This window comes from Pseudophryne corroboree, chromosome 6, assembly GCF_028390025.1.
Source record: "Pseudophryne corroboree isolate aPseCor3 chromosome 6, aPseCor3.hap2, whole genome shotgun sequence".
In the NCBI taxonomy this organism is placed as follows: domain Eukaryota; kingdom Metazoa; phylum Chordata; class Amphibia; order Anura; family Myobatrachidae; genus Pseudophryne; species Pseudophryne corroboree.
The window spans coordinates 700,194,467-700,217,809 of NC_086449.1; the positions used below are offsets into that span (position 1 = coordinate 700,194,467).

Genomic DNA, 23,343 nt, shown 5'->3' on the forward strand with positions numbered 1-23,343 from the left:
GCACTGGCTCCTCCCTCTATGCCCCTCCTCCAGACCTCAGTTAGAATTTTGTGCCCGGCTGAGCTGGATGCACACTAGGGGCTCTCCTGAGCTCTTAGAAAAGAAAGTATAATTAGGTTTTTTATTTTCAGTGAGATCTGCTGGCAACAGACTCACTGCTACGAGGGACTGAGGGGAGAAGAAGCGAACCTACCTGCTTGCAGCTAGCTTGGGCTTCTTAGGCTACTGGACACCATTGGCTCCAGAGGGATCGAACACAGGCCCAGCCTCGGTCGTCCGGTCCCGGAGCCGCGCCGCCGTCCCCCTTGCAGAGCCAGAAGCAAGAAGAACGTCCAGGAAATCGGCGGCTGAAGACTCCGGTCTTCATTAAGGTAGCGCACAGCACTGCAGCTGTGCGCCATTGCTCCCCATGCACACCACACACTCCGGTCACTGATGGGTGCAGGGCGCTGGGGGGGGGGGGCGCCCTGGGCTCCAATAAAAATACCTTAGCTTGACAAATAAACACATAATATAGTCAGTAAGACTATATATGTGTAAAATCCCCTGCCAAAAATATCCTGAAAAAAGCGGGAGAAGTCCGCCGTGAAGGGGGCGGGGCTATCTCCTTCAGCACACTGGCGCCATTTCCTCTCACAGCTCCGCTGGAAGGACGCTCCCAAGGCTCTCCCTTGCAATTTCCAGGCTCAATAGGGTAAAAAAGAGAGGGGAGGCACTAAATTGAGGTGCAAAACTGTGTATATAGCAGCTACAGGGGAAAAATCACTTTGTGTAGTGTGTATCCCTGCATTATATAGCGCTCTGGTGTGTGCTGGCATACTCTCTCTCTGTCTCCCCAAAGGACTTTGTGGGGTCCTGTCCTCAGTCAGAGCATTCCCTGTGTGTGTGCGGTGTGTCGGTACGGCTGTGTCGACATGTTTGATGAGGAGGCTTATGTGGAGGCGGAGCAGGTGCCGATAAATGTGATGTCACCCCCTGCGGGGTCGACACCTGAATGGATGGACATGTGGAAGTAATTACGCGACAGTGTCAACTCCTTACATAAAAGGTTTGACGACATAGCAGGTGTGGGACAGCCGGCTACTCAGCCCGTGCCTGCCCAGGCGTCTCAAAAGCCATCAGGGGCTCTAAAACGCCCATTACCTCAGATGGCAGACACAGATGTCGACACGGAGTCTGACTCCAGTGTCGACGAGGTTGAGACATATACACAATCCACTAGTAACATCCGTTACATGATCATGACCAATAGAGCCACTCGTTATATGATTACGGCAATGAAAAATGTGTTGCACATTTCTGATATTACCCCAGGTACCACAAAAAAGGGTATTATGTTTGGGGAGAAAAAGCTACCAGTGGTTTTTTCCCCATCTGATGACTTAAATGAAGTGTGTGAAGAAGCGTGGGCTTCCCCCGATAAGAAACTGGTAATTTCTAAAAAGTTACTAATGGCGTACCCTTTCCCGCCAGAGGACAGGTCACGTTGGGAGACATCCCCTAGGGTGGATAAAGCGCTCACACGTCTGTCAAAAAAGGTGGCACTACCGTCTCCGGACACGGCCGCCCTAAAGGAGCCTGCAGATAGAAAGCAGGAGGCTATCCTGAAGTCTGTATATACACACTCAGGAATTATACTGAGACCGGCTATTGCTTCAGCATGGATGTGCAGTGCTGCAGCTGCGTGGTCAGATTCCCTGTCGGAAAACATTGATACCCTAGACAGGGACACTATATTGCTAACCGTAGAGCATATTAAAGACGCTGTCTTATACATGAGAGATGCACAGAGGGATATTTGCCGGCTGGCATCTAAAATAAACGCATTGTCCATTTCTGCCAGGAGAGGATTGTGGACAGGAGATGCAGATTCTAAAAGGCACATGGAAGTTTTGCCTTACAAGGGTGAGGAGTTGTTTGGGGATGGTCTCTCGGACCTCGTTTCCACGGCGACTGCTGGGATGTCAGCATTTTTACCCCATGTTCCCTCACAGCCAAAGAAAGCACCGTATTATCGGGTACAGTCCTTTCGGCCCCAGAAAGGCAAGCGGGTTAGAGGCGTGTCCTTTCTGCCCAGAGGCAGAGGTAGAGGGAAAAAGCTGCAACATACAGCCAGTTTCCAGGAACAAAAGTCCTCCCCCGCTTCCTCCAAGTCCACCGCATGACGCTGGGGCTCCACAGGCGCAGCCAGGTACGGTGGGGGCCCGTCTCAAGAACTTCAGCGACCAGTGGGCTCGTTCACGGGTGGATCCCAGGATTCTACAGGTAGTATCTCTGGGGTACAAGCTGGAATTCGAGACGTTTCCCCCTCGCCGTTTCCTCAAATCTGCCTTGCCGACAGCTCCCTCGGACAGGTAGGCAGTGCTGGAGGCGATTCACAAGCTGTATTCTCAGCAGGTGATAATCAAGGTACCCCTCCTTCAACAAGGACGGGGTTACTATTCCACAATGTTTGTGGTACCGAAACCGGACGGTTCGGTGAGACCCATTTTAAATTTAAAATCCTTGAACACTTATATAAGAAGGTTCAAGTTCAAGATGGAATCGCTCAGAGCGGTGATTGCAAGCCTGGACGAGGGGGATTACATGGTATCACTGGACATCAAGGATGCTTACCTGCATGTCCCCATTTACCTTCCTCACCAGGAGTACCTCAGATTTGTGGTACAGGACTGTCATTACCAATTCCAGACGTTGCCGTTTGGTCTGTCCACAGCACCGAGGGTATTTACCAAGGTAATGGCCGAAATGATGATACTCATTCGGAAAATGGGAGTTTTAATTATCCCGTACTTGGACGATCTCCTTATAAAGGCTAGGTCCGGGGAACAGTTGGTGATCGGAGTAGCACTAGCTCGGGAAGTGCTACAACAGCACGGCTGGATCCTGAATATTCCAAAGTCGCAGCTGGTTCCTACAACGCGTCTACTGTTCCTGGGGATGGTTCTGGACACAGAACAGAAAAAAGTGTTTCTCCCGGAGGAGAAGGCCAAGGAGTTGTCATCTCTAGTCAGAGACCTCCTAAAACCAAAACAGGTGTCGGTGCACCACTGCACGCGAGTCCTGGGAAAGATGGTGGTTTCTTACGAAGCAATTCCATTCGGAAGGTTCCATGCAAGGATCTTTCAGTGGGATCTGTTGGACAAGTGGTCCGGATCGCATCTTCAGATGCATCGGCTGATAACCCTGTCTCCAAGGACCAGGGTGTCGCTGTTGTGGTGGCTGCAGAGTGCTCATCTTCTAGAGGGCCGCAGATTCGGCATACAGGACTGGGTCCTGGTGACCACGGATGCCAGCCTTCGAGATTGGGGGCAGTCACACAGGGAAGAAACTTCCAATGACTATGGACAAGTCAGGAGACTTCCCTACACATAAATATTCTGGAACTAAGGGCCATTTACAATGCCCTAAGTCAGGCAAGACCCCTGCTTCAACACCGGCCGGTGCTGATCCAGTCAGACAACATCACGGCGGTCGCCCATGTAAACCGTCAGGGCGGCACAAGAAGCAGGATGGCAATGGCAGAAGCCACAAGGATTCTCTGATGGGCTGAAAATCATGTGTTAGCACTGTCAGCAGTGTTCATTCCGGGAGTGGACAACTGGGAAGCAGACTTCCTCAGCAGGCACGAACTCCACCCGGGAGAGTGGGGACTTCATCCAGAAGTCTTCCAAATGGTTGTACACCGTTGAGAAAGGCCACAGGTGGACATGATGGCGTCCCGCCTCAACAAAAAGCTAAAAAGATATTGCGCCAGGTCAAGGGACCCTCAGGCGATAGCTGTGGACGCTCTAGTGACACCGTGGGTGTACCAGTCTGTTTATGTGTTCCCTCCTCTGCCTCTCATACCCAAGGTACTGAGAATAATAAGAAGGAGAGGAGTAAGAACTATACTTGTGGTTCCGGATTGGCCAAGAAGAGCTTGGTACCCAGAACTTCAAGAAATGATCTCAGAGGACCCATGGCCTCTGCCGCTCAGACAGGACCTGCTGCAGCTGGGACCCTGTCTGTTCCAAGACTTACCGCGACTGCGTTTGACGACATGGCGGTTGAACGCCGGATCCTGAAGGAAAAGGGCATTCCGGAGGAAGTCATCCCTACGCTGATTAAAGCTAGGAAGGAGGTGACCGCAAACCATTATCACCGCATATGGCGAAAATATGTTGTGTGGTGTGAGGCCAGAAGTGCCCCAACGGAGGAATTTCAGCTGGGTCGATTTCTGCACTTCCTACAGTCAGGGGTGACTATGGGCCTCAAATTAGGTTCCATTAAGGTCCAGATTTCGGCTCTGTTGATTTTCTTCCAAAAAGAACTGGCTTCACTGCCTGAAGTTCAGACGTTTGTTAAAGGAGTGCTGCATATTCAGCCCCCTTTTGTGCCTCCAGTGGCACCTTGGGATCTCAACGTGGTGTTGGATTTCCTTAAGTCACATTGGTTTGAGCCACTTAAAACCGTGGAACTAAAATATCTCACGTGGAAAGTGGTCATGCTGTTGGCCTTGGCTTCGGCCAGGCGTGTGTCAGAATTGGCGGCTTTGTCATGTAAAAGCCCTTATCTGATTTTCCATATGGATAGGGCGGAATTGAGGACTCGTCCCCAATTTCTTCCTAAGGTGGTATCAGCTTTTCATTTGAACCAACCTATTGTGGTGCCTGCGGCTACTAAGGACTTGGAGGATTCCAAGTTGCTGGACGTAGTCAGGGCCCTGAAAATCTATGTTTCCAGGACGGCTGGAGTCAGGAAAACTGACTCGCTATTTATCCTGTATGCGCCCAACAAGCTGGGTGCTCCTGCTTCAAAGCAGTCTATTGCTCGCTGGATCTGTAGTACGATTCAACTTGCGCATTCTGCGGCTGGACTGCCGCATCCTAAATCTGTAAAAGCCCATTCCACGAGGAAAGTGGGCTCTTCTTGGGCGGCTGCCCGAGGGGTCTCGGCTTTACAACTTTGCCGAGCTGCTACTTGGTCAGGTTCAAACACGTTTGCTAAATTCTACAAGTTTGATATCCTGGCTAAGGAGGACCTTGAGTTTGCTCATTCGGTGCTGCAGAGTCATCCGCACTCTCCCGCCCGTTTGGGAGCTTTGGTATAATCCCCATGGTCCTTACGGAGTTCCCAGCATCCACTAGGACGTCAGAGAAAATAAGAATTTACTCACCGGTAATTCTATTTCTCTGACGTCCTAGTGGATGCTGGGAACTCCGTAAGGACCATGGGGAATAGACGGGCTCCGCAGGAGACTGGGCACTCTAAAAGAAAGATTAGGTACTATCTGGTGTGCACTGGCTCCTCCCTCTATGCCCCTCCTCCAGACCTCAGTTAGATTTCTGTGCCCGGCCGAGCTGGATGCACACTAGGGGCTCTCCTGAGCTCTTAGAAAGAAAGTATATGTTAGGTTTTTTATTTTACAGTGAGACCTGCTGGCAACAGGCTCACTGCAACGAGGGACTAAGGGGAGAAGAAGCGAACCTACCTGCTTGCAGCTAGCTTGGGCTTATTAGGCTACTGGACACCATTAGCTCCAGAGGGATCGACCGCAGGACCCGTCCTTGGTGTTCGTTCCCGGAGCCACGCCGCCGTCCCCCTTTCAGAGCCAGAAGCATGAAGATGGTCCGGAAAATCGTCGGCAGAAGACTTCAGTCTTCACCAAGGTAGCGCACAGCACTGCAGCTGTGCGCCATTGCTCCTCATACACACTTCACACTCCGGTCACTGAGGGTGCAGGGCGCTGGGGGGGGGGGCGCCCTGAGCAGCAATAAAAACACCTTGGCTGGCAAAATAATCACAATATATAGCCCCAGAGGCTATATATGTGATAATTACCCCTGCCAGAATCCATAAAAAAGCGGGAGAAAAGTCCGCGAAAAAGAGGCGGAGCTATCTCCCTCGGCACACTGGCGCCATTTTCTTTTTCATCCACTAGGGGTCACTGGAGTACTCTTGGGATATGGGCGGCGTAGCAGAACAAAGGCACTGAATATTTAAATTTAGAACTCTCCACCCCTCCATATCCCTAGAGTACCTCAGTGTACGAACCCAGTGTTTTTTCTGTGCTCAAAGCACTAACATCGGCTTGTGGGATTCCCACACTTGGATGGAAGATTTATTAATTTTTCATTTTGATTTTTTTTTTAAATTTTAATTTTACACTTAGCACATCCCTTCCCAGTTTCTGGAAAAACATGGGTCCGGGATGGTGCCGCTGCAAGGCAGCGCATGGCGTGTCGGTCCTCACAAAGAGCACCCTCACAGCCACAGGCAGCCCACTGTCTCCTGCAACAGCTGGACGGAGCTTACAGAAAGAAGCCCCGTCACAGCCAGGAAGAAATGATCAAAGAGCTGGACGGAGCTTACAGAAAGAAGCCCCGTCACAGCCAGCAAGAAGTTATCAAAGACGAGCTGGACGGAGCTTACAGAAGAAGCCCCGTCACAGCCAGGAACAAGCTGGACGGAGCTTACAGAAAGAAGCCCCGTCGCAGCCAGGAACAAGATGACTTGAAAGCTGGACGGAGCTTACACAGAGAAGCCCCGTCGCAGCCTTGAATAGGAGGAAGGTAAGCTGGGGAACGGGGCGGTCAGCGCAGGCTGCCACCCCGCTAGGTGGGTCACAGTGAATGCCGCTTACACGCACCGCCCGCCACAGCGCCCAGCCGCTACGTCTGAGACTCGCTCCAGGCGGCAGCGCTACGTCCGCCCGTCCCAGCCGCTCCGTCCGGCCGACAACATCCACCCGCAGACGCTCACTAACAGCGTTAACAGGGTGACAACCGGGCCGCTGCTCCGTCCGACCGCCCAGCACCGCAGTAGTACACCAACAGAGTCAGGGTTACTTATTCCCCTCTGTTTGGGGTAACAAAACCAGACAGCTCCGTCGCAGTCTCAATCAGCAAGTCACTTAATGCAGTTTGAAAATGGATTTTCTGCGGTTAGTATTTGCATATTGGAGCCACAAAATTGCATAATTTCACTTGATCTTCACAATGCGTATTTACCCATTCCGATTTGGTCATCACAGGTTCTAGCGTTTGCAAAACGCCACAACCATTAACCATTTCAGGTCTACCATTTGGCTTCTTGTCAACGCCTCGGGTATTTACCAAAGTGATGTTGGTGATGATGGCTCATCTCAGAGACCTGCCAGTGACAATCGTTCCATACTTAGACGATCTGCTCATAAGAACTCTGTCTCAACAAAGTTCCTTTAACTTGCGCTACTAATGTATACTGCGGTGGCAGATCAAGTTCAAAAATAATCGCATCTAATTCCGTCTAAACGACGTCAATTCCTAGGTAAGATTATAAATACGGTAAATCGAAGACATTTACCTACTACACCAGCAAGAACAAATGTACATCTAGTAATTAGTGCAAAACACGCACACTAGCGGTACATTGCTGTATTCGCCTGTTAAGAATAATGATGTGTTTCAAAGCGATTTAGTTCGCCGGCCTTCACTCGCGTTTCCCACAGAGGGGCGAGGGTGTATATAATCTGGACGAGAGTCTCAGAGGTTCAGGAGTTGTAGTTAAAAAAGATCAGCGACAGAGGTTCTGAAACGGATCACGACAGATTGCTGTCGATAAATGTCCTGGAACTCCGTGCATTTTACAATGCACTACATGCTTCGCTTTCAGTCTGACCAACAGTCAGACAACGCAACGGGAGTTGCATACACAACAACCAGGGAGAACCAAGAAGCCGCATGGCAATGCGGCAGGTAACTCGAATCCTCAATTGCCCAGAACACCATTATGTGATAATGTCAACGGGATTCATTCCGTGAGTGGACATCTGTTAGACAGATGATCTCACCCGTCAGGATTTAGATCCTGAAAACTGGACATTAAATCCAGAGGTGTTTCATATGTGAGTCCACAGAAGGGGGTTACCCTCAGGTATACATGATGGCATCTCGCCACAATTACAAAAGCTCAGTATGTGTACAAAACAACAGATCACAAGGGCAGTGGCGGTGGAGTCTCTCACATTCGTGTGGTCATTCAGCATCGTGTATCTGGCTCCACCATTTTCCGCTGCTCTCTCCGTTGCCAAAACGGATCATAAGACAGTTCGTCACAGTCATACTAGTGATATCTCATGGGTTTCGGAGAGCTTGCTTCTCGAATCTCCAAGGAATACTTGCACACGATCTTGGCCCGCTCATAATACGTCCAGCCTGTTACAACAGGGAACGTTCTTTTACCCATACTTACCTATGTACCTATTACCTATGTACCGCAGCTGCGGTTGACGGGGTGAGGGTTCAGACCGCCCTCTTAAGAAAAGAAATAGGGCATTACAGTATTATACCAACCATGTTACGAGCTAGTAAGCCGCTTAAGGCAGCTCATTATTACAAAATTTGGTGTGCTTACGTAGGTGGTAAAGCTCGGAAGTTTCCGACATCATCCTTCAAGTTACCCGTATTCTGTTAAACGGGGTGGGATGGAAAACTGCGTTTATCTGCACTGAGGGTGCAGGTATCTGTGTGGTCAACTTATTTTCAAAGACGTTTGACTCTATTGCGTCTGTACACACCTTTCTACAAGGTGTCATCAAAGTGCAGCCTCCATTTATCCCACCTACAGCGCCAGGTGACTTGAGGTTGGGTTCAGATTTCTTACAGTTTTCATATTTTGAACCCTTACAATAAATGGGGATTAAGTTTCTCACTTGGGAAAACATTTTTCTTCTAGCCTTAGCTTCGGCAAGGGTTTTGTTTTCATATTTGGGTGCCTTGTATTCCAAGCCACCGTATTTGAGTTTTCTCATGACAAAGCAGATCTTCGGACGAATTCCGCTTTCTTATTCTTCACATCAATAAACCAATAGTGGTTCCTGTGTTGACAGCACATTCTAGAATTCTGAATGTGGTACACGCATTACGCGTTTATATATGTTCCGAACGTCTACAGTACGTGATACGGATACGTTGTTTGTTCTCTATAATGCTGCCAACTGGGGTTAGCCAGTTTCTCAGCAGACATTATCCAGTGGGATAATAATGACTACAAGTCAGGCTTACTTTAAGGCTAAGTTACAATCGCCTACGTCAGTAATAGCTCATCCCACAGGTTCTGTGGGAATGTCAGACCCAGCGGGTCGTGGAGCGTCTACGACGCGGCTACATAGCCTTCAGTGCACCACGTTTGTGCACGTTTACACGTTATGAATGGTTGCGGCATCAGCATCTAGCTTTGGCTGCCTACTGTTACAAGTGTCAAACAGCTCTCCCGCCCACGAGGGAAGCTTTGGTACGTCCCAAGAGTACTCCAGTGACCCCTAGTGGATGAAAAAGAAAATAGGATTTTGGTACTTACCAGGTAAATCCTTTTCTTTGAATCCATAGGGGGCACTGGACGCCCACCCAGAGCAGTTTTACCTGGGTTGTTTTAAGCTCAGAGGATCTTAGGGTAACACGTTTTACCTGGTTTGTATTAAGCTCAAAGGAGCTTATGGTAACACATTTTAACCGATTGGTTCAAACTATAAAGGTCTATCGGTTATGCTGTCAACTGTTTAGTTGACACTAACGTTATGGGTCAACTTTGTTGTTGTCCGTTATGTTATAGGAATTCTCCATTGTCAACCTCTCTATAGTAGTTCGCTCAGTAAAAACACTGGGTTCGTACACTGAGGTACTCTAGGATATGGAGGGGTGGAGAGTTCTAAATTTAAATATTCAGTGCCTTTGTTCTGCTACGCCGCCCATATCCCAAGAGTACTCCAGTGCCCCCTATGGATTCAAAGAAAAGGATTTACCTGGTAAGTACCAAAATCCTATTTTCTCTTCACAGTGTAGCTGGAAGACAGCTCCCCAGGCTCTCCCCTGTAGTTTTCAGGCTCAAAGGGTTAAAAAGAGAGGGGGGGCACTAAATTTAGGCGCAATATTTATACAAGCGGCTATTGGGGAAAATTCACTCAGTGATAGTGTTTATCCCAAAATTATATAGCGCTCTGGTGTGTGCTGGCATACTCTCTCTCTGTCTCCCCAAAGGGCTGTGTGGGGTCCTGTCCTCAGTCAGAGCATTCCCTGTGTGTGTGCGGTGTGTCGGTACGGCTGTGTCGACATGTTTGATGAGGAGGCTTATGTGGAGGCGGAGCAGATGCCGATAAATGGGATGTCGCCCCCTGTGGGCCGACACCAGAGTGGATGGATAGGTGGAAGGTATTAACCGACAGTGTCAACTCCTTACATAAAAGGCTGGATGACGTAACAGCTATGGGACAGCCGGCTTCTCAGCCCGCGCCTGCCCAGGCGTCTCAAAGGCCACCAGGGGCTCAAAAACGCCCGCTCCCTCGGATAGCAGACACAGATGTCGACACGGAGTCTGACTCCAGTGTCGACGAGGTTAAGACATATACACAATCCACTAGGAACATCCGTTACATGATCCCGGCAATAAAAAAAAAAAAAAAAAAAAAAAAAAATGTGTTACACATTAACCCAAGTACCACTAAAAAAGGGTTTTATGTTTGGGGAGAAAAAGCAGGCAGTGTTTTGTTCCCCCATCAAATGAGTGAATGAAGTGTGAAAAAGCGTTGGTTCCCCCGATAAGAAACTGGTAATTTCTAAAAAGTTACTGATGGCGTACCTTTTCCCGCCAGAGGATAAGTTACGCTGGGAGATATCCCCTAGGGTGGATAAGGCGCTCACACGTTTGTCAAAAAAGTTGGCACTGCCGTCTTAGGATACGGCCACTTTGAAGGTACCTGCTGATAAAAAGCAGGAGGCTATCCTGAAGTCTGTATTTACACACTCAGGTACTAGACTGAGACCTGCAGATAGTGCTGCTGCAGCGTGGTCTGTAACCCTGTCAAACAGGGATACTATTTTGCGAACATAAGACGTCGTCTTATATATGAGGGATGCACAGAGGGATATTTTGCCGGCTGGCATCCAGAATTAATGCAATGTCCATTCTGTCAGGAGGGTATATGAGACCCGACACTGGACAGGTGATGCTGACTTTAAAAGGCACATAGAGCCTTATAAGGGTGAGGAATTGTTTGGGGATGGTCTCTGGGACCTCGTATCCACAGCAACAGCTGGGAAGAAATTTTTTTTACCTCCGGTTTCCTCACAGCCTAAGAAAGCACTGTATTATCAGGTACAGTCCTTTCGGCTTCAGAAAAGCAAGCGGGTCAAAGGCGCTTCCTTTCTGCACAGAGACGAGGGAAGAGGGAAAAAGCTACACCAGTCAGCCAGTTCCCAAAATCAAAATTCTTCCCCCGCTTCCTCTGAGTCCACCGCATGACGCGGGGGCTCCACAGGCGTAGCCAGGTACGGTGGGGGGCCGCCTCAAAAATTTCAGCGATCAGTGGGCTCGCTCACAGGTGGATCCCTGGATCCTTCAAGTAGTATCTCAGGGGTACAGGCTGGAATTCGAGGCGTCTCCCCCCCGCCGTTTCCTCAAATCTGCCTTGCCGACAACTCCCTCAGGCAGGGAGGCTGTGCTAGAGGCAATTCACAAGCTGTATTCCCAGTAGGTGATAGTCAAGGTGCCCCTACTTCAACAAGGACGGGGTTACTATTCCACACTGTTTGTGGTACCGAAACTGGACGGTTCGGTGAGACCCATTTTAAATTTGAAGTCCTTGAACACATACATAAAAAAAAAAAAATTCAAGTTCAAGATGGAATCGCTCAGGGCGGTTATTGCAAGCCTGGAGGATGGGGATTACATGGTATCCCTGGACATCAAGGATGCTTACCTACATGTCCCCACTTACCATCCTCACCAGGAGTACCTCAGATTTGTGGTACAGGATTGCCATTACCAATTCCAAACACTGCCGTTTGGACTGTCCACGGCACCGAGGGTCTTTACCAAGGTAATGGCAGAAATGATGATACTCCTTCGAAAAAAGGGAGTTTTTAATTATCCCGTACTTGGACGATCTCCTTATAAAGGCGAGGTCCATGGAGCAGTTGTTGGTCGGAGTAGCACTATCTCGGGAAGTGCTACAACAGCACGGATGGATTCTATACATTCCAAAGTCACAGCTGGTTCCTACCACACGCCTGCTGTTCCTGGGGATGGTTCTGGACACAGAACAGAAAAAAGTGTTTCTCCCGCAGGAGAAAGCCAAGGAGCTGTCATCTCTAGTCAGAGACCTCCTGAAACCAAAACAGGTATCGGTGCATCACTGCACACGAGTCCTGGGAAAATTGGTAGCTTCTTACGAAGCAAAATTCCATTCGGCAGGTTCCATGCAAGAACCTTTCAGTGGGACCTCTTGGACAAGTGGTCGGAATCGCATCTTCAGATGCATCGGCTGATAACCCTGTCTCCAAGGACCAGGGTATCTCTACTGTGGTGGCTGCAGAGTGCTCATCTTCAAGAGGGCTGCAGATTCGGCATACAGGACTGGGTCCTGGTCACCACGGATGCCAGCCTTCGAGGCTGGGGGGCAGTCACACAGGGAAGAAATTTCCAAGGACTTTGGTCAAGTCAGGAGTCGTCCCTACATATAAATATTCTGGAACTGAGGGCCATTTACAATGCCTTAAGTCTGGCAAGGCCTCTGCTTCAAAACCAGCCGGTACTGATCCAATCAGACAACATCACGGCAGTCGCCCATGTAAACCGACAGGGCGGCACAAGAAGTAGGATGGCGATGGCAGAAGCCACAAGGATTCTCCGATGGGCGGAAAATCACGTCTTAGCACTGTCAGCAGTGTTCATTCCGGGAGTGGACAACTGGGAAGCAGACTTCCTCAGCAGACACGACTGACACCCGGGAGAGTGGGGACTTCATCCAGAAGTCTTCCAACTGTTGGTGAACCGTTGGGAAAGGCCACAGGTGGACATGATGGCGTCCCGCCTAAACAAAAAACTAGATATTGCGCCAGGTCAAAGGACCCTCAGGCAATAGCTGTGGACGCTCTAGTGACACCGTGGGTGTACCAGTCGGTTTATGTATTCCCTCCTCTGCCTCTCATACCAAAGGTACTGAGAATAATAAGAATTCGAGAAGTAAGAACGATACTCGTGGTTCCGGATGGGCCAAGAAGAGCTTGGTACCCAGAACTTCAAGAAATGATATCAGAGGACCCATGGCCTGTACCGCTTAGACAGGATCTGCTACAGCAGGGGCCCTGTCTGTTCCAAGACTTACCGCGGCTGCGTTGGACGGCATGGCGGTTGAATTCCGGATCCTAAAGCAAAAGGGCATTCTGGAGGAAGTCATTCCTACGCTGATAAAAGCCAGGAAAGAAGTAACCACAAACCATTATCACCGTATTTGGCGAAAATATGTTGCGTGGTGTGAGGCCAGGAAGGCCCCAACAGAGGAATATCAGCTGGGTCGTTTTCTGCACTTCCTACAGTCAGCAGTGACTATGGGCCTAAATTTGGGTTCCATTAAGGTCCAGATTTCAGCTCTGTCGATTTTCTTCCAGAAAGAACTGGCTTCACTGCCTGGAGTTCAGACATTTGTAAAGGGAGTGCTACATATTCAGCCCCTTTTTTGTGCCTTCTGTGGCACCTTCGGATCTCAACGTGGTGTTGAGTTTCTTAAAATCACTTTGGTTTGAGCCACTTAAAACTGTGGATTTGAAATATCTCACGTGGAAAGTGGTCATGTTATTGGCCTTGGCTTCGGCCAGGCGTGTGTCAGAATTGGCGGCTTTGTCATGTAAAAGCCCTTATCTGATATTCCATATGGATAGGGCAGAATTGAGGACTCGTCCCCAGTTTCTCCCTAAGGTGGTATCAGCTTTTCACTTGAACCAACCTATTGTAGTGCCTGCGGCTACTAGGGACTTGGAAGATTCCAAGTTACTGGACGTAGTCAGGGCCTTAAAAATTTATATTTCCAGGACGGCTGGAGTCAGGAAAACTGACTCGTTTTTTATCCTGTAGGCACCCAACAAAATAGGTGCTCCTGCTTCTAAGCAGACTATTGCTCGCTGAATTTGTAGCACAATTCAGCTGGAGCATTCTGCGGCTGGATTGCCGCATCCTAAATCAGTAACAGCCCATTCCACGAGAAAAGTGGGCTCATCTTGGGCGGCTGCCCGAGGGGTCTCGGCTTTACAACTTTGCCGAGCTGCAACTTGGTCAGGGGCAAACACGTTTGCTAAATTCTACAAATTTGATACCCTGGCTGAGGAGGACCTTGAGTTCTCTCATTCGGTGCTGCAGAGTCATCCGCACTCTCCCGCCCGTTTGGGAGCTTTGGTATAATCCCCATGGTCCTTACGGAGTTCCCAGCATCCACTAGGACGTCAGAGAAAATAAGATTTTACTCACCGGTAAATCTATTTCTCGTAGTCCGTAGTGGATGCTGGGCGCCCATCCCAAGTGCGGATTGTCTGCAATACTTGTATATAGTTATTGGCTAACTAAAGGGTTATTGTTGAGCCGTCTGTTGAGAGGCTCAGTTATATTTCATACTGTTAACTGGGTATAGTATCACGAGTTATACGGTGTGGCTGGTATGAGTCTTACCCGGGATTCAAAATCCTTCCTTATTGTGTCAGCTCTTCCGGGCACAGTATCCTAACTGAGGTCTGGAGGAGGGGCATAGAGGGAGGAGCCAGTGCACACCAGATAGTACCTAATCTTTCTTTTAGAGTGCCCAGTCTCCTGCGGAGCCCGTCTATTCCCCATGGTCCTTACGGAGTTCCCAGCATCCACTACGGACTACGAGAAATAGATTTACCGGTGAGTAAAATCTTATTTTCTCGTAGTCCGTAGTGGATGCTGGGCGCCCATCCCAAGTGCGGATTGTCTGCAATACTTGTATATAGTTATTGCCTAACTAAAGGGTTATTGTTGGAGCCATCTGTTGAGAGGCTCAGTTGTTATTCATACTGTTAACTGGGTATAGTATCACGAGTTGTACGGTGTGATTGGTGTGGCTGGTATAAGTCTTACCCGGGATTCAAAATCCTTTCCTTATTGTGTCAGCTCTTCCGGGCACAGTTTCCTAACTGAGGTCTGGAGGAGGGGCATAGAGGGAGGAGCCAGTGCACACCAGGTAGTCCTAAATCTTTCTTAGTTGTGCCCAGTCTCCTGCGGAGCCGCTATTCCCCATGGTCCTTACGGAGTTCCCAGCATCCACTACGGACTACGAGAAATAGAATTACCGGTGAGTAAATTCTTATTATACAGCAGCTACTGGGTTAACACTAAGTTACTGTGTGATTCCTGGGACTTATAGCGCTGGGGTGTGTGCTGGCATACTCTCTCTGTCTCTCCAAAGGGCCTTGTGGGGGAACTGTCTTCAAAAAAGAGCATCCACTGTGTGTGTGGTGTGTCGGTACGCTTGTGTCGACATGTTTGACGAGGAATGCTATGTGGAAGCAGAGCGGGAGCAAATGAATGTGGTGTCTCCGCTGACGGCGCCGACACCTGATTGGATGGATATGTGGAAGGTTTTAAATGATAATGTTAATTCCTTGCATAAAAGGTTGGATAAAGCTGAAACCTTAGGACAGTCGGGGTCTCAGCCCATGCCTGATCCTATGTCGCAGAGGCCGTCAGGGTCTCAGAAGCGCCCACTATCCCAAATTGTTGAGACAGATACCGACATGGATTCTGACTCCAGTGTCGATTACGATGGTGCAAAATTACAGCCTAAATTGGCTAAAGCCATCCGTTATATGATTATAGCAATGAAGGATGTGTTGCACATCACAGAGGAAACCCCAGTACCTGACAAGAGGGTTCATATGTATGGGGAAAAAAGGCAGGTGGTGACCTTTCCCCCTTCACATGAGCTAAATGAGTTATGTGAAAAGGCTTGGGAATCTCCAGATAAAAAATTGCAGCTTTCCAAACGGTTGCTTATGGCGTATCCTTTCCCGCCAACGGACAGGTTACGCTGGGAATCCTCCCCTAGGGTGGACAAAGCTCTAACACGCTTATCCAAGAGGGTAGCCCTGCCGTCACAGGATACGGCCACCCTAAAAGATGCTGCGGGTACCCTGAAGTCCATTTATACACATTCAGGTACCTTACTAAGGCCGGCAATTGCGTCGGCCTGGGTGTGTAGTGCTGTAGCAGCATGAACGGATACCTTATCTGAGGAACTTGATACCTTAGACAAGGATACTATATTAATGACCCTGGGGCATATAAAAGACGCTGTCCTATATATGAGAGATGCTCAAAGAGACATTAGCCTACTGGGCTCTAGAATAAATGCAATGTTGATTCCTGCCAGAAGGGTCCTGTGGACTCGGCAATGGACAGGCGATGCCGACTCAAAAAGGCACATGGAGGTTTTACCTTACAAGGGTGAGGAATTGTTTGGAGAGGGTCTCTCGGACCTGGTTTCCACAGCTACTGCTGGAAAGTCAAATTTTTTGCCATATGTTCCCTCACAACCTAAGAAAGCACCGTATTACCAAATGCAGTCCTTTCGATCACAAAAAGGCAAGAAAGTCCGAGGTGCGTCCTTTCTTGCCAGAGGCAGGGGCAGAGGAAGGAAGCTGCACAACACAGCTAGTTCCCAGGAACAGAAGTCCTCCCCGGCTTCTACTAAATCCACCGCATGACGCTGGGGCTCCACAGGCGGAGCTAGGCCCGGTGGGGGCGCGTCTCCGAAATTTCAGCCACAAGTGGGTTCACTCCCAGGTGGATCCCTGGGCAATAGAGATTGTGTCTCAGGGATACAAGCTGGAATTCGAAGAGATGCCCCCTCACCAATACCTCAAATCGGCCCTGCCAGCATCCCCCTTAGAGAGGGAGATAGTGTTAGCTGCAATTCACAAATTGTATCTTCAGCAGGTGGTGGTCAAGGTTCCCCTCCTTCAACAAGGGAAGGGTTATTATTCGACCATGTTTGTGGTACCGAAACCGGACGGTTCGGTCAGACCCATATTGAATTTAAAATCCCTGAACATATACCTGAAAAGGTTCAAGTTCAAGATGGAATCGCTCAGAGCGGTCATCGCAAGCATGGAAGGGGGGGATTTTATGGTGTCTCTGGACATAAAGGATGCATACCTTCATGTCCCCATTTATCCACCTCATCAGGTGGACCTCAGATTTGTGGTACAGGATTGTCATTACCAATTCCAGACGTTGCCGTTTGGTCTCTCCACGGCACAGAGAATTTTTACCAAGGTAATGGCGGAAATGATGGTGCTCCTGCGGAAGCAGGGGGTCACAATTATCCCATACTTGGACGATCTCCTCATAAAGGCGAGGTCCAGAGAGCAGTTGCTGATCAGCGTAGCACGCTCTCGGGAAGTGTTACAACAGCACGGCTGGATTCTAAATATTCCAAAGTCGCAGTTGATTCCTACGACTCGTCTGCCCTTCCTGGGCATGATTCTGGACACAGACCAGAAGAGGGTTTATCTCCCGATGGAGAAGGCTCAGGAGCTCATGACACTGGTCAGAGACCTATTAAAACCAAAACAGGTGTCGGTGCATCACTGCACGGGAGTCCTGGGAAAGATGGTGGCATCATACGAGGACATTCCCTTCGGCAGGTTCCATGCGAGGACCTTTCAATGGGATCTGTTGGACAAGTGGTCCGGATCACATCTTCAGATGCATCGGCTGATCACCCTATCCCACAGGGCCAGGGTGTGTCTCCTGTGGTGGCTGCAGAGTGCTCACCTTCTCGAGGGCCGCAGATTCGGCATTCAGGACTGGGTCCTGGTGACCACGGATGCAAGCCTCCGAGGGTGGGGGGCAGTCACACAGGGAAGAAATTTCCAAGGTCTGTGGTCGAGTCAGGAGACTTGCCTTCACATCAACATCCTGGAACTAAGGGCCATATACAACGCCCTACGTCGAGCGGAGACCCTGCTTCGCGACCAATCTGTTCTGATTCAGTCAGACAACATTACCGCAGTGGCTCATGTAAACCGCCAAGGCGGCACAAGGAGCAGGGTGGCGATGGCGGAAGCCACCAGAAATCTTCGCTGGGCGGAGAATCACGTAAGCGCACTGTCAGCAGTGTTCATTCCGGGAGTGGACAACTGGGAAGCAGACTTCCTCAGCAGGCACGACCTCCACCCGGGAGAGTGGGGACTTCATCAAGAAGTCTTCACGCAGATTGCAAGTCGGTGGGAACTGCCACAGGTGGACATGATGGCATCCCGCCTCAACAAAAAGCTACAGAGGTATTGTGCCAGGTCAAGAGACCCTCAGGCGATAGCTGTAGACGCACTAGTGACACCGTGGATGTTCCAGTCGGTTTATGTATTTCCTCCTCTTCCTCTCATACCCAAGGTGCTGAGAATCATAAGAAAAAGAGGAGTGAGAACAATACTCATTGTTCCGGATTGGCCAAGAAGGACTTGGTATCCAGATCTGCAAGAAATGCTCACAGAGGACCCATGGCCTCTGCCTCTAAGACAGGACTTGTTGCAACAGGGGCCCTGTCTGTTCCAAGACTTACCGCGGCTGCGTTTGACGGCATGGCGGTTGAACGCCGGATCTTAGCAGAAAAAGGCATTCCGGATGAGGTTATTCCTATGCTGATAAAGGCTAGGAAGGACGTGACGGCTAAACATTATCACCGTATATGGCAAAAATATGTTGCTTGGTGTGAGGCCAGGAATGCCCCCACGGAGGAATTCCAGCTGGGCCGGTTCCTTCACTTCCTACAGTCGGGAGTGACTTTGGGCCTAAAATTGGGTTCCATTAAGGTCCAGATTTCGGCCCTGTCTATTTATTTTCTTTCAAAAAGAACTGGCTTCTCTGCCTGAAGTTCAGACGTTTGTAAAGGGAGTGCTGCATATTCAGCCCCCTTTTGTGCCTCCAGTGGCACCTTTGGATCTTAACGTGGTGTTGAGTTTCCTGAAGTCACACTGGTTTGAGCCACTAAAAACCGTGGAGTTAAAATATCTCACGTGGAAGGTGGTCATGCTGAAGTTCTACAAGTTTGATACCCTGGCTGAGGCGGACCTTTTGTTTGCTCATTCGGTGCTGCAGAGTCATCCGCACTCTCCCGCCCGTTTGGGAGCTTTGATATAATCCCCATGGTCCTTACGGAGTCCCCAGCATCCACTAGGACGTTAGAGAAAATAAGATTTTACTTACCGGTAAATCTATTTCTCGTAGTCCGTAGAGGATGCTGGGCGTCCGTCCCAAGTGCGGACTTCTTCTCCAATACTTGTATATAGTTATTGCTTAAATAAGGGTTATGTTATAGTTGCATCAGGGTTGATCTGATGCTCTGTTGTTGTTCATACTGTTAACTGGGTAAGTTTGTCACAAGTTATACGGTGTGATTGGTGTGACTGGTTTGAGTCTTTCCCTGGATTCCAAAATCCTTTCCTTGTACTGTCAGCTCTTCCGGGCACAGTTTCTCTAACTGAGGTCTGGAGGAGGGACATAGAGGGAGGAGCCAGAGCACATCAGAATCCAAATTCTTTCTTAAAGTGCCCTGTCTCCTGCGGAGCCCGTCTATTCCCCATGGTCCTTACGGAGTCCCCAGCATCCACTATGGACTACGAGAAATAGATTTACCGGTAAGTAAAATCTTATTTATTTTTTTTGCGTGTTGGGAAAACATACACCGCACTATGGCAGAGTTATTGCATTGCTGCGTCATAGTGGCGGGTTGATTAGACTCTGGCTCTATCTGTGTGGAGTTTGCATGTGTTCCAGTTGCTTCTAACAAAATTAACAGATGTGTTGTGGAACATAAAATGTAAGCTCCTTGGACACAAACTATTAACAATCGTGAAATATTCTAGGTCAAGTAGATGATAGACCGTATACTCATGATAACTTTTTTACACTTTAGTACGAGAGGGTGAGCCAGGAGAGTTGGAAACACGACGTATCAACAGGTATCCAGATAGCCACCAGCTTTTTGTGGGTAATCTGCCACATGATGTTGACAAGAGTGAGCTCAAGGAGTTCTTCCAGGGTAAGTGTGTCATTGAGTACATTGTGGTATAATTTTGTAATCGTGAAGTATTGCTTGCTCGTAGTAGGCAGTTTTCTTATTATACATTTATGTATGGTTTTGATTGATTAAAGGCTTACAATTTTGGCCACCTATATTGCAGCTTATGGCACAGTCGTTGAGCTTCGTATAAACAGTGGTGGAAAACTTCCCAACTTTGGCTTTGTGGTATTTGATGATGCTGAGCCAGTTCAGAAAATCCTGGGAAGTCGGGTAAGTGCATTATGGGGTTTTCATCTCCTGAATGTTATCCTAACTTTTTTTTTTTTTTGGCAACCAAGTAGTCTGCTAATATTTGAAATTCAAACTTTTATTCAGACTCTGGGTGGATGTGTGGATTTTATTAGGTCTCCCTCACCCATAAACATAATTCATTTACCAGATGTATTATGTTTGAGAATAAGACTGGTTAAAGGTACAATTTATGTGGCATATGCATCCTGGACATGATTTCCTTTGACGTTCTACACTTGGGCGCACTTTGGGTGGTTATAATCTGCTAAAAAAATTTCTATTTGCAGCCTATCATGTTCCGTGGAGAGGTACGTCTAAATGTGGAAGAAAAGAAAACGCGTGCTGCCAGAGAGGGTGACCGTCGAGGTGACAGACCCCGTGGCCTTGGACCACGTGGAGGTCTTGGAGGTCTGAGAGGACCACCACGCGGCGCAATGTCACAGAAGCCTGGTTTTGGGGCTGGAAGGGGTGTTCAAGGTCCACGCCAGTGATTTTTGTCTTCCTTGGTTTTATTCATATTTTTTTTTGGAGTGGCTTCTAACATCAAATGGGGTGTAGCCCCATTTACCCTGCAGCCTTCTGAAACGTGGATGTTTAGGCATATTGTCCCAACGCGATGGACTGCTACACTTCATCTGTCCCATCCCAACCCTTTGTGTTGCAATTTTACAGATTTTTTTTTCTTTTTCTCCTTTTCCCAGAATCCAGCATTTGTTGGACAAGGTCTTTTTAGTGGGGGTGATTTAAATATTAAAAATAAACCCTGCTTTCAGGAGTCAGAAGAAATTGAACATTTCCTGAATTCAAGGAAGTCCACCAGTGTGTTTGGGAATGCTGGTGTAGGCTCTTGGTTATTGACTGACAGACTATTATTCCGACACTTTACTCAACCCTCTGTGTAGGAAAGACTAGTCATTGGCACAGTATTCGCGTCTCGGTAGTATATATCCATTGAAGCTGTGAGTAGTGATGAAGAAGGCAGTGGCTTAGTGCAGCTGCTTAAAATCTCCATCCATGCTGTTTTACTGCAAAATAATGAGGTGTTCATTGGAATTTCTATACTAACATTTTTTTATACCGCACCATCAAGGAATTGAGAAAATTCTGAAAACTTTTACCACTCAAATTTTGGATTTTGGGATAGGTTTTAAATGTCTAGCTACTTGACTTTAAAACATGGTTTGTTTGTTTTTTTAGTTTCTTCTCTTTTTTTTTTTTTTTTCTTTTATAGGGATTTTTTTTCCTTGTGGTTTTTAGTTTGTATTTGTAAAAAACAAAAACAATTTAAAAAAAAAAAGAACGAGAGCAAAATTGTTGTGCCTTCTATTTATCTCTCATTCCAGTTTCGGCAAGATGTTAAAAATAAAAACGCATAAAAAATTGAGGTCTGTCTTCAGAATCTGAACTTTCTAGCTTGCTTTTTTTATTTTAATTTTTTTTGGATGTAGATCTGTTGTGCGATTTGAGTGCTGGACTTGAGGGTTTAGTAAGTCATTGTGTTTCAGACAATTTTATATTTTTAATACTCTGCTCCTAATTATAGGTTGTTGAATTAATCATGATTTTTAACAAGGACCATTCATAGCCACATGTTGATAATGTACTCCCCTACAAAGTACAGTAGTAGTCTGGCTTCCACCCCATCACTCCTTGTTAGTCAATGCTCTTGATACATGAGAAGTCTACCAATCTACAGGGTAGGGTTCTTGGACGTCTTTAAAATGATTGTTTTTTAGTCTGCAATCACTTTTGCTATTTTAGGTCCTCGAAAAGGTTCCCCTGTAGTCTTACAAAGCAACGAGAGCAGGGATTCAGTATATGTGTATGTGTGTGTGTGTGTGTGTATAATATATATATATATATATATATATATATATATATATATATATATATATACACACATACACACATATATATATATATATATATATATATATATACACACATATATATATATATATATATATATATACACATATATATATATATATACACACATATATAGATAAACATATACACATACTATATATATATATATATATATATATATATATATATATATATAAAATTAATATTTTTAGTCTGAGCACTTCCTGAATGCCTTTAAAAACCATGTCTGTTCAGATGAGCATATCTGTAAGTCTTTGTTCAGCACAAAAGAATGTGTGCTTGCAATTGCATTGATGGGAGTGTTTAATGAGCAGTTTGCCCTCCTTTTTTCAGGTGGCCGTTTGGCCATATTTTGATGTAGCTGACCATAACTGGGACAGGGCACAAAGTAAAACTTATATTACGTATTTGCAAATTAAAAAGAGTCTTGGCGTGATTTTGAAGGTGTTGCCATTAAAGTTGTGTCCAAAATGTTTCCCCTTTGAAATTAAATCCATGGGGATTGCCATTAAATGATGCTGCCATAAGAACCAATCTGTCAAACTTTTCTACATGTGGTTTTCTTATATTTGTACCAGTTTTCAGAAGCTCATGATGGTCTTTCTGAGAAGAACCGTAGTAGTGTTGTTAGCTGTTGAATATTCTTCAACTATTACTGGTTTTAAAGAACAAAACAAAAACAAAACCCACCCAAAGTATTTAGTGTTAATGGCCCCATACACTAGAATGATATGTCTAGAGGCTGAAGTCGGGGCAATTTCCCTTGAACTCTCCCGGGAGCTTTCCGGGATTGGTTCCATACGATTTGGTACATTTTGCATGCAATATATCGTATGCGATCCCAGCCATACCTGCGGGAACCGATATCACGATTGCAGTACTAACGATCTGGAGGATCCGATCTGAAGCTCACGAAGTCGCGGATCGGATTAATTACACAGCCAAAATGACCGATTTCACCCAATATATCGGCCTGAATGCCCGAATTCGGCTGAAATTGTGCATTATCGTTCTAGTGTATGGGGCCCTTTAGACACCTTGCCAGCATACTGCTGAGAATGGGGAAATGCTGCATTTGTGTGCAGTATTGGCTGGAATCCTGCTACTATTCACTGCTAGATATAAATGTAAAACATGTTTGTTTAACCAGTAAAGAAATCTGCGTGCTTGTATGTAGAGAGAGTATTTTGTTTTCTGTTTAATAGCATTAGTGGAAAACCTCTGGAAAGGTTGTATCTTCTATAATATAGCTAACTGACCCATTAGAAATATGCGAAGATGAATTAGTGAATGTGTTTTTTTTTGGGGGGGGGGGGGGGGGGGGGTTCTGT

At 47.4% G+C, this 23,343-nt stretch overlaps 1 protein-coding gene across 6 annotated transcripts in view; it reads left to right on the forward strand.

The window, feature by feature from the left end:
* The window catches only part of G3BP1 (G3BP stress granule assembly factor 1), a 227,677-nt gene that overhangs the window by 128,358 nt on the left and 75,976 nt on the right, over nucleotides 1–23,343 (forward strand). For 5 of the 6 annotated variants that reach the window (XM_063928335.1, XM_063928336.1, XM_063928338.1 and 2 more), the window contains exons 10-12: nucleotides 19,724–19,849; nucleotides 19,992–20,101; nucleotides 20,410–21,506. In XM_063928335.1, the coding sequence (XP_063784405.1) occupies nucleotides 19,724–19,849; nucleotides 19,992–20,101; nucleotides 20,410–20,613 (440 nt within the window). In that variant the 3' untranslated portion in view covers nucleotides 20,614–21,506. Of the gene's footprint in view, nucleotides 1–19,723; nucleotides 19,850–19,991; nucleotides 20,102–20,409; nucleotides 21,507–23,343 lie in introns of those variants that run through there. The other variant, XM_063928340.1, reaches the window with a different exon arrangement.